Raw genomic sequence first — 16,859 nt, forward strand, 5'->3', positions numbered from 1 at the left:
TGGACATGCTATCAAACTTTCCTTATCAGGAAGATTCTTGTAGTGAAATTTGCTTGTGTGTTGTGCTTGCCAGGCCTCTGACAAGTAAGAGTAGCATCCTCTGAAAGAACTGAAACATTTGCAAGGGGGTCAGACTTCCGTCAGAAAGCTTAAAGGAGTGAACACTTTTTCAGTGATAGAGACCTTGGATGAATTTGTTTCACTTCAAGAGTGAAACTTTTTCTCAGTGAAAAAGAAAGGATACCATAAGGAGGAAAAAAAAGAAGATACTACTCGTTGTATTCCTCTCTTTTTCATTCATTCACCCCTTTCTATAATAGTTCTGATTTACAAACTCAAATCAAAACAAAGAAAAGAAAGACACAGCCAATGAGGATAGTATATAATCAGCACATCCTATATATATTTAAAAAATTATAAGTTTGACAAAATGATGCAATCCTATGTTCATTACATATACCATAGAACATACCCTAACTTTCAACAGTGATTATAAAAATTTGTAATTCTGGACTACTTCAGGAGTGCAATGCATTATTTTCTCTTTTTGCTTGATTCTGTATGTTCACAGAAAATGCAGCAGATATTGCCAATCAGCTTCTGAATCTCACTGGTGAGGGGCAGCAGCTGACCTCAGACAAAGTAAATGACGTTGTGCAGAAGCTCAAAAAAATTGTGAACGATGAAGAAATTGATGAATCTCTGGGTTCTACCGTGGTGACAATTTTTTCCAATATTCTAGCCAGTTCAGACAGTGTATTGGCAGCCTCATCTTCAGAGTAAGTATTTCTGCATTTGAGAAAAGCTTTTTGAGAGCAACCTGCAAGACTGTAGGGATTAATTTTTCCATGTATAGACAAACCAGAAAATCAAAGTTTTCTGATTTCCATCAAAAACAATTTCCCAAAACAAATATTAGTGTGCATGACAAAGTATTTGGATGGAAAAGAAGTCTTCTGAAACATGACACAGCATAGATATAAGTATTGTTGGAAAATGATTTCAGGACCAGTGATATGTAGTCACACAGTTTGTGTCAGTCAAAAGCTTTTGTTTTCAAGAGACATGCATAAATTTACAGTCCAAGAATCTCCTTGTGAATACACAGATGGGTAACAGAAACGTAGTTAGAAGAGGATCCTCTTCTTATGTGAGGAGCATGCAGAGCATAGGTGGGGTTTTTTTCTGTATTGAGTTTTCAGAGTAATTTTTATTTCTGTTTTTAGAGCTCTAAAAACTATTGATGCCTTGGCTTTAAAGATCCATTTTGCTGGACCATCCATGAGTATTTCAACACGAAATCTAGCACTTGGAGTGTCCTCTATAAATTCAACTTCGTTCAAGGGTGGTGCTTTCAGCGTCAGTCCACAGAATAATGCATCTGATTTCCAGGTACAGAACAAGCAGCTGTATTTGAACATGAAATGTACCTCTTGTTCCAAGTGTGTTTACTGTGGTTCCTATAAATCCACTTACAACTCCCAGTTCTCCCCCTGCTTTCTATTTCCTTTTCCCTACAATCATCCAAACAGATTAATGTAGTATTTCCTTGAGTGACAGGAAACACAGATAAACTCACATTCCATGCAGATAAAAAGTAATTTGGCTTATAAATCCACAACACACTTGACCTTTTTTTAGTTTTGTGGGTTTTCTTTTTACTAGTGAAAAAGGAAAACAACCTTTAACAATCTGTGGCACTGACCATTGTGCAATATCTAACAACTCATGTGATGTCTTTCAGCTTTAAAACAAGACACCTATATATAGGCATCTACATATGGATTTCTGCAGATACAGTAGTTCTTCAGCCTTCCAGAACAGTTTAAATATTAAGTGCTAAAAGAAACTTAAGTCTAATCCAGTTGTCCACGTATAGGTTGATTTAGGATTTAGGATATCTGAGGCAGTTCAAGTCATTCATGTGGAGCTTGACCAGCCTAGACATTAAAAATAAAACAAACATAGATCACACAAAATTTAGGAAGGTCTCCAGTGCTACCGTAGCTAGACAGGATACTATAATTAAGATATTTATCATCACCTCAAAAATATTTTTTCTTTGCTTTTTTCCCACAAATAGAAAAAACCAGACATCTTAAAATTTGAAATACTGCTTGAGAAGCACATGAGCACCTACAGGATTTTCCAGAGGTTCTTTTGAAACCAGTAGTGATGAGGTGCCAAAAGTTTTTAAATTTCACTACATGCCTGTCTGTATCTTAAGGCACCTGAATGCTTTTAAAAATGCAGTGCAATTTAATTTTTTTTTTTTCAGTTAAATAGGAAGTCTGTGACAGAGGTAATGTAATCTCAGTTTCCTGGGTGTTTAACCATTTAAGTAAAGTGAGTCTTACTTGGAGAAACTTACAGAAAATATTACACAGAAAGACAAAAAAATCTGCTATCATTTGGGCCAAAGGAACTAAAACTGAATTCAAGAAAATATGGCATTATAAAAACAGCTAAAGACTAATCACTAGAGTATAAGTATTTTATGGAAACAAATTAATTCCTGCTGCAAATTGGCAACACAACAATCCTAATAAATGTCTGATCATTTTATAAAATACTATATACTGTAAAAATCAAAACAAGAATGAAGACAGAAGAATGTCTACTTCCTAGAAAAAGTTGTAGTAATATAGTAGGCTTTAGGACTTGTGCATATATGGAGACTTTGGATCAAAACTCAAATGCTTGTTTAAATAGATAAAAATAGATTTAATGAACTTGAGTTTTCACATATCTATATTACTTGATATTTTAGCTAAAATTCCTTTGAATCAATTTTATCAGAAATTTTTGGTGATTGTAAATCTACTTTTGTTTAGCTCTCATATTAATGAAGCTCAATAGCTGTTTGTGAAGCTGAATAGTTCTTTGTTATCAAAGGAATGTTTCTCCTGCAGATTTCATCCTTTATTTATGGAAAGAGGAAAGGAAAATTCTGAAGCCAGGTTTTAGATGATCATACATAAAACAGGAATTACCATCTGTGGTTTGAGGACATCCAGGAATTTTCTCGTCCAGGAATCATTTATTACAGCACTGTCTAAATAATCATAAAATCCAAACTCCGTCAAATTATTTATACTGTTCCTATTGGAACATGAGCTTCTTCTCAGACTTTCACATTTCCAACAGCTGATTGAGAATTCTTAGCATCCTTCCTACCAGAAAAGTTGCAGCAGCTGTGGGCACCCTTTATATTTTCCATGCCTGTCAGAAAGATACTTTCTATCCCTGCTGAAGGGAGATTCCCTTGTGAAAGCCCACGTTTTTCACCAGTAATGTGATGATCTATCCTAGGCTCATCAGGGAACATTAAACTCTTCAAGCTGTATGTCAGAATGTTTCCAGATTACTTTTTTCTTGTATTTTTTTCTTAAAGTAGATACCAAGCAAATTTATCCATGGCAGTTTGGAAAGATTCTATTTCAGTCCCCTGTGTCTTTATGTTTCTTGCCAAAACTTTGACTAAGTTAGGTTTTGGTGATTCATATTATTAAATTATTCCTGTAACATATCCATGCTTCTTTGGAGAAGCCTCTTCTACTCTATTTGCAGACAGTGCCTAATGGGACATCTTTATCACGTACACACTTTCTGTTTACTGTGACAGAACCAACCTCTGAAAACCTGGTTTTGAACTGCATTTAACCCTGTCAGGAGATGTCTGTGAGCTACTTCTTACTGATTTCCAAGGGTGAATAATCTGTTAATAGCCTATGACTTTTAACTTTCTATTAGCTAATGGTGCTTTTAGAATGACACAGCTGTCCACGAGAGGCATAGGTACACGGCCAGGATGTCTCTGGGGAAGTCTGTAGTGGGAGTTCCAATATCTCACAGTAAAATTCTGAAGTGCTTTTACCATAGAGCCACTGTGAGCTGGCTTGTTCCCCTTCCTTCATGGATATGGTGGCACACTTTGAGTTGGCCAAGGAGGGAAAGTGATCAGTCACAGGATTGCTAATAAAATGCAGGGTTGCATCCTCTTTTATTTCCTACTCACTTGTTATATTCCTGGGCCACAGAGGGCTTTTAGATTTCTGACACATTGCCAATAAATATTAAATTTATATGATGTGAGAAAGTGTCTTTTTTTCTGTTACACAGCACAATAAATATGGAAAACTGACACTAATAATTTTAAATTTCCTTTCCAGAGAAACTATAAAAGCTCATAAGAGAATTATTTCAGATGTGCAGATCAAGGCAACTAATACAATTTAATAAAGAAAGATTCAGAGCATATCTTTTAGTTCTCAACATTGTTTGCTATGAGGAAAAGTATCTTGAATGCTACTGAAAATGGTTATGACTGTCATAATTACCCTCTCATTGTTTCCAAATCATCATTATAGCAGTGGAGGAGTTTGTTTCTTTGTTGGTTTTATCGAATATCTTTCTGTAGCAGAAGGCTGATCTCATGCTGGAAAAGTGGGAAATGTCCCTAGCCTTTAAAAAGTTTATTTATTGTATCAACTCTTACATAGGCACAAGTCATTTTAGTCTTCATTGGTTCTAGTCCCATATCTAGATATTTCTGTTTAAGAGTGTGAACCCAGTTGTGGACAACAGATGGTTTCTTTATTGTTTGAAGATGTTCTCCTGTTGGTTTTATTTAACAGATAGACTTTGACGAGGATCAGACAAGTGCCATCGCTTCGATTGTTCTGCCACCAAGTTTACTGAAGAATTTAAGTCAAGAAGAGTTTGAAGTTATATCCAGGGCTCAGTTTACCTTCTTCAATAAAAATGGTCTTTTTCAGGTAAGCATCAATGTGCTTGAAGTCAATACAGATAGGGTGAATCAAAGCCAGCTGCTAAAAGATTCCTGTAGCGTAATCCTTTCACAGTATCTCATGAGTTACAGGGATTAAAAGACAACTGCAAATGTCGGCACTAAAGACAGTCTTATGTTCAGAGCAGCAAAATAGTTGAAGTGCCCAAGTTGAGTTGAAGTCGGTAGTTTAACTGCAGATTCCTCTCACATGTGAAATAAACCTTTTTTCAGGATAATCTACGGAAAACTGTATCCCAACTACTAAATATTAGAGGAAAGCAGCAAAAGCCTTTAAAAAAGCCTTTAATTCTGTTAAAATTCATTAATATAGCTCCTTGATTTTCAGTGGAGCCGGGTTCTTTTCTATCAGTAGGGAATTTGGCATATAACACTGTCAAGTACTCTCCTTTCCTTTTAGGAGCTGGTTAGCAGTTATATCCAGCTGACTGCTCTGTATTCAGTTGGAAACCCCAGGCTGATGGTTAGCAGCCAGAGGATTTTTGTTCATATATATATATATATATATACACACTGTTCTTTTCATACCTGTGTTCTCATAAGCATACCATATTTTAATAGGAATAAGGAGAACAATACTTGTACCTGAAACCTAAACATGCTCAGGTAGATTTGATGTTTTATTTTTTTATCAAATGGTAATTGTAAATAGTGCCTGCATGGTAGGTGCCAAAAGTATTAGGAAAAGTTTGCAGCTTGGAAAAAGAAAACCAAAACCACAGTTATTTGGGGGGGAAAAAAAAGTTAATTAAGAAGGAAACATTGTTTCATGGTGAACTGTAGAATGTGTCTCAGAAGACTTGAGTTTGTTTTCCCATCAGTATTTCAAGTGACCTTTGGCTCTTCTGCATCCGCAGAACTCCGTAGTATTGTATTGTCCCTATATTATCGTTTTTATTGGCAGTGTATCCAGATTCTTCAGATAATCTAGGCAAGAAAATACCCATGACCCACAGTTGCCTTCTGAAATACACCCCAAAGTATTTTTATTTTAAATTGTATTCGTTTTAAGCCTGCTTTTGAGAAAAACAGGATGAATATCTTTAATTTAAAAAACCCCAGAAGAATACAGATGGAGGCTGGTCATAACGGCATAAAATCATATGAAGTCAGAATGTGTCCCTTAATGGTGCCAGAATGTGTTTCTAAGTGGTGCTTAATAACCCATTGAAAAACAAAAACCATAAAAATTGCACCTTAATTTGCAACTAAAACGCCTTTCATTTTTTGTGTGTTTTTCAAAGTCTTTATGGGTGATGTGTTTAACACAATGAATTAAAAATGTGCAATCCTCACATTTTTAGGAAGTCTAAAAAAAAGGAAGTTAAAGAAAAAGGAGATTAAAATAAGGTCTACAAATAAACTCCACATGCCAGGTCAAAACAAATAACTTTATCCATTAGTATAAGAGTATTTTATTTGTATTGCATTTCATATTTCTTCCACGTTCAATTACAAATATCTGAATATTATTAGTTGTCTTTCTTAAAAGTATTCAACATAACAGTGAAACATACTTTGCAGCATTGGAGGTAGGGGATTATTGTATTGCAGCTGAGAGAATTCCAGTAAGTTTTGGCTTTTAATTCATTATAGATGGTTCCATTACTTAGAGGACTATATAAAAGCTGTTCAGGGTGGGATTCACTTGAACAAACACAGGTGTGTTCAGTGTAAACATCTATGCCTGAACTGTTGAACTTCAGCTGAACACAGCCTTATGGCTACATAAGCAGTAATCTGTATTTTACTTTAAAGCACACCTAAGAATATATTAAATTGCCTTCACTAAAGAGACCAACTATGTCTCGTTTTTCTTATCTGCTACAGACAGAATCCACTGAAACCTGTGGAAATATGTCCAAGGACTTTCATAGACTTTGTCAGATGTTCAAATGTAGCTGGTAGCCAAGAGACTTTTTCTTGTCTGAATACTAAAGAACTGCTTAGAAATTTGCATTTTCTTTCCTCTTCAATTTTGAAGGTTTTAGGAAATTTTGCCATAAAGCTCCAGTATAATCTGAAATACTGTGTCTGAAAATTCTTGGATATGGTTCTTCAGAAATAAAATATTCTTCTCAGGATAATATCCACCTAATAACAGAAACTATTGTGTCTGTCATGAGTGGTGGGATCTCACAAGCCCAGTGCTAAGCTGAAACCTGACGTCTTGTTAAGTTAACAAAACTCCTAAATGGAAGGAATCAAAGGTTCAGGAGTTTGGCAGACCAGATTTTGGGAAGGAAAGTGAGTGGCAATAGAAGACTTCATTTTACCTAAGATTTGCCACTGGCAGTGACCAAGCTTTCCAACCAGGCATTTAAATATGCAGGTTCCAATAGAAGCCTATCAAAAGGAAATAGTACTGCTAATGCACTTCCATTTCAATAAATAATTAGTTTCCAAGGAAACCACCTCTTCTGGAAAATCATCAGCTGCAGGTTAAAAATCCTACTGGTCAGTGATAATGTCAGAATTCTGTTTAAATTCCTATAGAATAAGACCTTAGAGAAAATGCTATCCCCTTCAGTATGTAACATTGCTTTGTATTTGTTTACTACTTCATAGTCAACCATTGTAAGATTGAGGGTGATTTAACACCCTCAATGTGCAGAAAATGGTTTATTCTCTAAAAACTTTGCATTTACTAAAGGACAGTGTCAACAATAAGATAAGTGAGCTCGTTCATGCTTGTTTAGGGAAATGAGCTAATCATATCATGGGTTGTTATCTTCCACATTGTTTGAGTTATAATTTTGTTTGCCTTCTAACCTCTCTCTGTAATTGTGCCTATGCATGTTTATGGCTACAAGAAAAATAGGAAAGCTTCCATGAGGCTAACCCATAATTTGATTTTATAAACATAACGTTCTTACATTGTGTGATCAAAAGTATAGAAATGCTGACAACTTACTTATTCTGGCACGCTCCAAAATGAAACTGTGTACTCTGGCTTTTATGTTATGTGCCATTGCAAGCACTTATTATATTTTTCTTAATTTCTTGAAGGATGCAGAAAATCCTGCCAATTTGACCAGTTTTGTGGTAGCATGCAGTATTGGAAACTTAACCATTCAGGATCTTCAGGATTATGTGAAGGTTACAATCAAGCATACCAAAATTCAGGTAAAACAAGACTGATTATTCAGAGGAATGCAGATTATATATGGTAAAGGCTAAGATTATAAACTGATTTATATGGATGGATTTCGAGTAAGATCAAACTCAAATCAAAATTAAGAAGTCTAGAACAAAAGCATGCAAGCACAACGTAGAAACAAATAATCTCTCCCATCCTCATACATTTGCACTCCATTCATGACCTAACATTTATCTGCAAGACCATTGATTCTGCCCCTGATAAGTAATATCTGTGCCAATAACTGTAGGTGAAGTCTTTGTTAATGACCATATTCATGACCAGGGACATGATTTATTACACTGTAACTTCATAATTACTTAAATTCTTTGACCAAACATTATTTGCTTTGTTAATAGTCCCCGGAATTATTTTGTTGTTATGTGTTTTTCATCAGAGGAATGGACAGAAACACACTTATAAAAGATGACTACAGTAAATTTAGGGAAATAGAGACCAAATGCAACCTTTTGGCACATACTGTTCCAGTTAGAAAACGTGTGAGCTTGACTATTCCTAAAGAGGCACTAGCACTTGAAACATTAAAGAAAATGTTAAAATGCAATACCTAAGTAAATTGTTTATGTAATGAGAACCTGGTTTGTAATTTTCACAGCTCAACTGACTTTGTCTTGCATTGCATAACAATTAATATTTTAAGGTTAGGCAAAACAACCTACACATGTGTTCAGCAGGCATTTGTACATTTTCAAGCTTTACATAGAGGATTCATGGAGAAGCCCTAAGGCAGCAATCAGGTAAAAGTATTTAGATTATATAAAGATATCATACTCATGGATAACTTCAGTAATGAGAAAACTTCATTATTCTGAGGGTGTGCAAAAGGAACCATTGAACAGTACATAGAAGCAATGCTCTAGATTTTGCAATTTGGACAAATCTGTTTGTCTAGCAGAAAAAAACTCTAATTTGACACTAGGCAAATTTTCAACAATCAAATGATATTGATTCTTCAGCTCATCAAATGAAAATACATGCATTGCAACATCTGTTGTAAATTATGAGATTTATGTCTGAAGAGATATACAAAGTCTACTTTTACATCTGTTCTTAGGAAGATCCTAAACCTACCTGTGTCTTCTGGGATATGAACAAAAATGGTAAGTTTGAAAATACTGTAATTTCTTTCCTGAGAGGGATGAATATGTCTGAGTTTTAAAATTGGTCACAGTTTTGGCTATTTTGCTCCCAAATCGATCCTTTCAGGATTCAATAAAGTCCACTCATTGAAGTGTATAATTTCTTCTGGGTAACATAGTTACTTGTAACAGCAAATTTTAAATACTCCTTTTTAAAGATTGTTTTTAATGTAAATGTTTTAAAGATTTAAATTTTTTCCAATAAGTTCTTCCAATTTTTTCCCATATCTGCAGTTTTTCTCTGATCTGTCTATATGAGCAAATAAAATTATAATGCTACTCCTACACATGAATGGTTCTTAGCCATACTTTTAACTGTTCATTTTTTTAAGAACTGGGTTATATAGGTGTAAGATTGTGACTGTTACAGATTATAAACTTTTATGGTCACATATGGACACACACATTAATAAAACAACATTTTAGACCATTCTTCATCAAAGAATGGTCACTACTGCCAAACCTGTGTGTGATGTTTTGCTCAGGCAAATCCTTTGCACAAAGTTGTTCTCTGGGATGAATTTCCAGATGTCTCTGTTTTAGAGATCACTGCTGAGAAATTTCTCTTCCTTACAAAGAAACAGACAGAGCTGTAGGATTTCGGATGGAGAGGTTCAGGACACAGAGTCTTGCAAGAAATAAAATTTAACATCTAAATTTGTATTTCGGAGTAGGAAATACAGACAGGGCAACTGAGAAGAATTTGGGAGGGTTAAAATGAGCAAAAAAATCATAGAAACTAGTTAGGAAGCTGAACTTAAGAATCACATTAAAGGAGAAACACACAGGGAGGGAGGAAACTATTCACAGTGGCTGCTTGAGTGGAGAAGAGTTTTAAGTGGTTTTGGAACATCTTCACAGAATTCTCTGCAGTATTTTGAGAGAATGTCTTGAATTTGAGTGTTTGATTGTCTTGAAGTTACAGAGCAAATTATGGTGGATTTTGTCAAGAGCATGAGAAAAATGTTTTTAAGAGTCAGAGAATAAGAATAATTTCACAAAACTAGCTCATATTTTGGCAAGGGAAAAATGAACAAAGAAACAAATTTTAGTTTTTAACATTTAATTTTTAAACTAAAATCTTTCTATTTGTTTTTCAGAATGGCCTTTTCAAGTGGAGTGGGCTGGTAATAGTTCACTTCATGTTTTTTGTGAGGCCACCAGAGATCATTGGGATTACTCCCTCTGAGCTTCTGCTTTACATGCTGCAGAGAGGAAGAGTGGGACCCTCTGCTCCTGGGCTGTAAAAGCTTTCATGTGCCTGAGGATAGATGAGTGGGAGGCAGGCAGGTGTAGACATCACATTAGTGGGGGAAAAAGGAGTTCTAAAACCATCTTATTATTGGGTAAAACTAAGGTGTGTCTTAATGCATGATCCATGTCCTACTCAGTAAGCAAAAAGCTCCCTGACTTTATTATACATCTCCATCCGTTGCCTCTGCTCAGTAGTCTATTTCTGGGACACTCATCTGGGGTGATTCTTTGCAGAAACTAGGAAATCTGACACTTGCTTCTCTTGTAGCTGTTTTTAATGCTGGCTCATTCAATTTGAGAAAGCACTTCTGCATTTGCACAGGATGAAGTGAGAAATCTTCTAAAAGAGAGGCTGACATGTGTTTGTTGGACACCAGTTTCTCATCTTTCATTTCCACAGGTGGCAGTGGTGGCTGGAACCCTGCGGGCTGCCAGGTGGATGCAGAGTCCAATGAAAATGAAACTGTGTGCTTATGCAACCACCTCACACACTTTGGGGTCCTAATGGTAGGAAAACTCACTACTCACCATGTTACTTTCCCAGGAACAGCAACACAGCTTTTGTCTGGTGGCAAGACCACTTTCATTTTTGTTACTTGAGTTCTTTCTTTTGCATATAATTTATAATATTAATAATACATGATTTCCCCCTTATTATCATAAAGTTATCTTGTCATAACAAAGTAGCTAGTGATAAGGATTCAGGAACAAGATCATTAATAAAGTTATCAATGGAAGAATATTGTAATAGTTGTTATTATTATCATTAATAAATTCTTTAAAAGTGGCTAAATATTATGTTTTAAATAACTAAAACGTACCCATGAGATTTTTCCATGTTTTAAAAATACTGTGCCACAGAAGACTTGAGATTGAGACTTCTGAGTGATACCAAAATACAAATAGCATATTATAACATCCAACTTAATATAACCAAGGCCCAGTACTAACATTTCCACTAGAGAGACAGGAAAAAAAAGGTATCTTTATGAGTCCTAAGTTTCAGGGTATCTCTGACATATCCCTTAACAGTATAATCTGACAAAAGTGACCTGCAGCTGAGGAAGGAGGTGTGGAACAAGAGGGAAGTGAATAAGAAAGTCTATTTGAAATTTCCAGATTGAGAAAGTGAGAAGTTGCTTGCAGGAGAAAAAGAAAACCAAGAAAACATGAGAAATAGTTAGAAATGCTGTTTTCAGAACAAAAAGAAAAGAGACTCATTGTAGGGAAAAACAGGGAAAGAAAAACATCCTTCAGACAACAGAAATAGTAATGAGGATGAAAAGTCAAGGGAGCACAATAATTCTCTTTCATCCTTTGATAGAAAGGCTGACTTGTCCCTTGCAGATCTAGTTCTCAAAGCTGACAAGATTTATCTAATGTCATAAACTATGAAGTGGCACCTTTTGCACAATGTGTAAACCCATATTGGCTGTTTGCTTGCTTGGCTTTACTCAGTTTTGGGGATGCCTTATGTTACAGGCCTTCTCTTGAAAAAAGATTGCTCACAGAGCACTGGTACAGAACTCATAGCCCATACTCCGTCAGAGCCTTAAGCAAAGTCTCCAGACAGGGTGGCTGGCAGAGCAGTGTCTGTCCAGGAGGTGAAAGAGGGAACCATATGGACACTTCAGCCTCAGCAGCATAGCCTCCAGCATTCAGCTGCCTCCAGCAATTTGCACTGGTGAAGTGCTATCCAGAGGAAAAAAAAAAATCCCAACATGAAAAAATTGAATAGTGCTATCTTTTCTGAACTTTTGGTGGTTGTTGATGCTCAGTAATGGGCTGATACATTTTTTTCCAGCTGAAATTAACATTCTTTGGCCTGTAAAACATAGCTGCAGAAAAGATGTTGACTCCTGGGCACAGCAGGAATAATTTCTAAGTGGAAGTATTTGGGGTTTGAAGTAACTTGTGGCAGTATCAAATAGGACTTAAACCACACAAGGGAGCCACATATGCTGACTTTTTCAGCTTTGGCCTTCTAGACCCTTCTTAATAGGACTGCTCTCATCACATCATGCTGAGATGTAGATATGGGAGAGCCACAAACTTTGTGTCTTCTTGCAAGCTAAATTATGGTCTTGTTCCACTTTTCATCCCCAAAGGGATTAAGAAAAGGCTTTCTTTAGGATATATTCAATGAGCCCCTTCTCTTCCCTGAATGCTTCATGGCAGTAAGAAATAAGGCAGAAGGTCTTTGAATTTGGGCTGCATTCCAATAGATTTTTACATAGTTTTGACCATTCTAGTTACATTTCCAATTTAATAATTTCTTTTTACTTTAATTTAGATACTAATTTATTTCCAAAAAACTATCTCCTTATGTATAAATAAACTATCACATAGGGTAGGTATGGACAGTAAGGAAAACCTGCTCCTGCCTTTTCCTTCAAAACATGCAAAGTTTTGTAGCATTTAATGTTTCATTTTGCTAGGGACAACAGTGAAAATGACTGTAGAATTGACATAATAATCTCTTAGTGTTTGCTCACATTTTCTCCACAGTGATATAAATCTGAACATTCTCATATTTTCTTGTTCTTAAAAAAAGGAAATAACACTGATTCACTCTCAGATGGTACCATGTGACAGTTACAGTTCGACAGGGGGAAAAAAAAGGAAAATCCTTAGAATGTTCCTGCTTCATTTCCAAATTTTTTTCTGTTGTCTTTATCGCTACTTTTCTGACCAATTATATTTAAAACCATAGTTTTTATATCAAAACAGACCCTAAATCCAAAATGCAATATCTTGCCCTTGGTTTCACCTGCAGGTGATTAGTTACGTTGGCTCCTATGGACTTTAAATAACAAAAAGGCCAGAAATTCCCTACAATGTTGCACATTTCAGTATGAATACTTGTAAGTTATATTCTTCTAAATCTTACATCTTCTGAGAAAGAGTGGTATGCAAGCAACAGAATTAAAAGTTTGGACACTGGGGACTTTTCCAGAGAAGGACATTTCAATTCCTAGTACTGAATTATAAGGATCAGAACCAGGCTCTTTCTGCTGTTCCCAGCAGCTATAATACTTACAGCACAATGTTTTGAAGGGCTGTGGGAAGGAAGTGAGAGGTGTAACAACTGTAGACCGAGTACACGCAGTAAAAATGAACCCCAGTGTCAAGGTCACAGTGGTACTGCCCGAGTGCTTTTCGGTTTCACTTGACCCATTACCAAGAAAGAGTGCTGAGCTCACAGCAGAAGTGCTGCCCATGGCCAATGCCTCTTCCTTCTCTCACAGGACCTGCAGAGAACTGTGACGCAAATCGACCCACAGAACACCAAGGTCCTGACCTTTATCACTTACATAGGCTGTGGAATATCTGCTATATTTTCAGCTGCAACTCTTCTGACATACATTGCGTTTGAGTAAGTACTAATTCTGTCCAGAACATCACAAAGAAGTACCTGTGCAGAATAAAATAAGTTAGTTACGTGGTTAGTGTGGTTTATTTGCCTAGGAGGGGAAGTCCACGGTTGAAAAAAATCAAACCTGCAAAATCAGGGTCACAACGCTGTAAAGCGGAAACTTTTTCAAGGGGACATAAGTTGAGAGTCTTTCTTCCAGTTTCTAATGTGTTGTGCTGCTCAGACCAGGGAATAAGGGGAATGTGTATCAAAATGTTCCTTCTGGCAAGACAGAATCCTCTAGATTTTGAACAGATAGATATTATTTTAAAATTGCCAAACAGGCTTTTTATTAAAAAAAAACCCCAAAACGTGCCTATGTGAGCATAACAAGTTCCAAATTTAAAAAGATAAATTTCCAGCTAGAGCAATTATGTTCAATAGAGAGAGGTGGGAAGAGATAAAATGAAAATAAATTTGAAGTGTTGCAACAATTTCAACAGAAGTCCCGCTGAAGTGTAAAAGTGACTCAAGAGAAAGCAAAAATTTAGAAGTGGTACAGTTCTGTGAACATTTGAAAGAGAAAATGAAGTCATGTCAACACAAAGAAAGCATTATGCCAGTAAGAGGGCAGGACATAGTAACTGCTAAAGAAGGATAATTTTTCTGGGGAGAGGAGGGGGAAGGGGGGCTGAAGAAGGGACTTTTCAAGTTTTAAATATCTTCAGTGATTGCATTCCTATTACATTACCTATGGTATAGTGTTCTGGTTCAAGTTGGTAGAAATTCTTTGCTGCCCCTCATTACGCACATTTCAGTGGGGATCAGTTTAAAAAATTACATGTTTTTCAGTCTTCCTAAGATCCTATTTAAAAACAAACAGAAAACTACATGGACTAGACAATATATTCCAAAAACTAAGCTAACATATAAGGCTACATGTGAATAGATCACAGATGATCTTCTGGTCAGCTATACTTTTTTTGTTTTAATTTAAAATAAAAACTACTGGTCTATATTTGACTTAAAGGGTTTTTTTGTTGTTTTTTTTTAAATAAAAGAATCAGTTGTTAAAATATTGCAGCAGCTAATTAGCTCATCATGGACCCAAAGAGCTGGTAACTTACCCCCACCACACACAGCTGAAACCTTCAACAACCCCACGCAGAAATATACAGCACTATGTCTTATGCACAAAGCCAGCTGGAGGGGGTTCCTTGTGCTTTTATTGATTTTGTGAAGGGGTAAGCCCAGCTGCAGGAGGTGGTTGGTGTGATTGCAGCAAGTTAATCACGTGCACCTGTGTTTCTCTCATTAGGAAGCTACGAAGAGATTATCCATCCAAAATCCTGATGAATCTGAGCACAGCCCTACTCTTTCTTAACCTGATTTTTTTGCTTGATGGCTGGATTGCATCCTTTGATATTGATGGCCTCTGCATAGCTGTAGCTGCACTTTTGCACTTTTTTCTTCTGGCCACCTTTACATGGATGGGACTGGAAGCTGTTCACATGTACATTGCTCTAGTGAAGGTGTTCAACACATATATAAGGCGATATATACTGAAGTTTTGCATCATTGGCTGGGGTGAGTTCAGTAGATGCAATGTTTACGTTGGATGTTCGCTGCTGTATAAAATGCTTTTTGGAAATGCTGCTTTATAAAAGCTGTCTATCAGAAATACAGAGTAGAATTTATATCAGTGCGTGGTTTCCTTCCCCAGCCTGCAGCAGTGCCGGCACGCAGCCAGCTCTCTCTGTCACCGAGTTCCCCAGTGTGCTTCTGTGTAAATACACACTCACTGGCACTCCCCACCCAGGGCAGCTCCCAGCCCCAGAATGAGTGGAGAGACCAGATAAACTGGTCTTATTTTCCAAAGAGGCCAGAGTGGGAGAGGGGAAATGTGAGTGCTGTTTCAGAGATGGAGAACTGTGTCACACAATGAATGCAGAAACTTTTGCAGTTACTGCAAAGCCTATGGAGGTTTTGCACTGACTTTCAAAAACTTAAATTTCAGCTTAAATTTTCTTGCCAACAAGCACAAAGCCTATTGTGGAATCAGAAACAACCAAAATTTTCTGAGATTCAGCACAGTGTTTAAACCACCAAGAGATCCTGGCTGCCCTAAGCAATGTACACAGCAGGACAGAAATGGAAAAAGTAATACTGAAAAATAACTGCAAGGCTCAGGCAGCAAGACTTTTATTCTTCATTTTTGTCTCTATCAGGAATCTGTGGTTTCTCCCTGAATGCACATATTGTGTTTGAAATCATACAACACAATGCAAAGCCATTAACCTTACGGCTAGAGCACTGACCTCAGTACAGCTGGTAATTGATGTCTTTCCATTGGCAGCTAGCATCCTCTTTGGCAACCTCAGCAGAGGACAAGGACTGAGTGGTCGGAAAAGCAAATTAACCTCTTCCCCTTTGAATCTGTTCTGTTATAGCAAGGATAAGACATGTAAATAAGGCATATCAGGAAACATGCATTTCTTTTGTGTGAGCTGTACCTTTCTGCAGAGTTCTCTTCTGCATAGTTGTCTATTTTCCCAAATACTCCCACTGCTTTTTTATTAAGAAATACATAGTTTGCCTTACACAAGCAAGGGGACCACATATAATATGTACAGTGGTGTAGAAGATATATAATATGATGTAGGTAATATAATGTGGTTGAGAGAAGCAGTGGAGAAATTACAGGTTTAAGTTCATGTTCCCTAGTTACACAACTTTATGAACTCATAGTAGCATGAAAAAATCCCTCAAAAAATTCCTAATACCATTCCTCTGCTAGATCTCATTTTTGCAATAATTTGTTAATCTTTTCACTATATAATGAGAGCTTGTGTGCAGCTGCAAATTTAACTTTGGGTAATTAAGGGATATTATTTTACTTTAGGTAATTATTTTACTTTAATTTCCTTATCACATACTAAACTTCTTCTACCTTACAGAACATTACAAGGCTTATTCATTAATGCCTGTTAATTGTTTTGATAGTTCTATATATTTGTACTGTTAGAAAAATTGTTTCCTTCTACCTTCTCAGTTTTCTCAGATGCTGTGCACTAAAGTAATAGGGATTGAGACATCAGTAATTCAGCTTAGCCTGGTGAATTTGAAAGTTTAGGAGATTTT

The 16,859-nt window shown here is 36.4% G+C and overlaps 1 protein-coding gene across 6 annotated transcripts in view; it reads left to right on the plus strand.

The window, feature by feature from the left end:
* Nucleotides 1–16,859, plus strand: part of ADGRG6 (adhesion G protein-coupled receptor G6) — a 111,122-nt gene that overhangs the window by 79,851 nt on the left and 14,412 nt on the right. For all 6 annotated transcript variants that reach the window (XM_018920017.3, XM_009095310.4, XM_018920018.3 and 3 more), the window contains 8 exons: nt 572–779; nt 1,227–1,392; nt 4,638–4,778; nt 7,820–7,936; nt 9,025–9,070; nt 10,764–10,870; nt 13,612–13,739; nt 15,037–15,305. In XM_018920017.3, the coding sequence (XP_018775562.1) occupies nt 572–779; nt 1,227–1,392; nt 4,638–4,778; nt 7,820–7,936; nt 9,025–9,070; nt 10,764–10,870; nt 13,612–13,739; nt 15,037–15,305 (1,182 nt within the window). The remainder of the gene's footprint in view (nt 1–571; nt 780–1,226; nt 1,393–4,637; nt 4,779–7,819; nt 7,937–9,024; nt 9,071–10,763; nt 10,871–13,611; nt 13,740–15,036; nt 15,306–16,859) is intronic.

This window comes from Serinus canaria, chromosome 3 (genome assembly GCF_022539315.1).
Source record: "Serinus canaria isolate serCan28SL12 chromosome 3, serCan2020, whole genome shotgun sequence".
NCBI lineage: Eukaryota > Metazoa > Chordata > Aves > Passeriformes > Fringillidae > Serinus > Serinus canaria.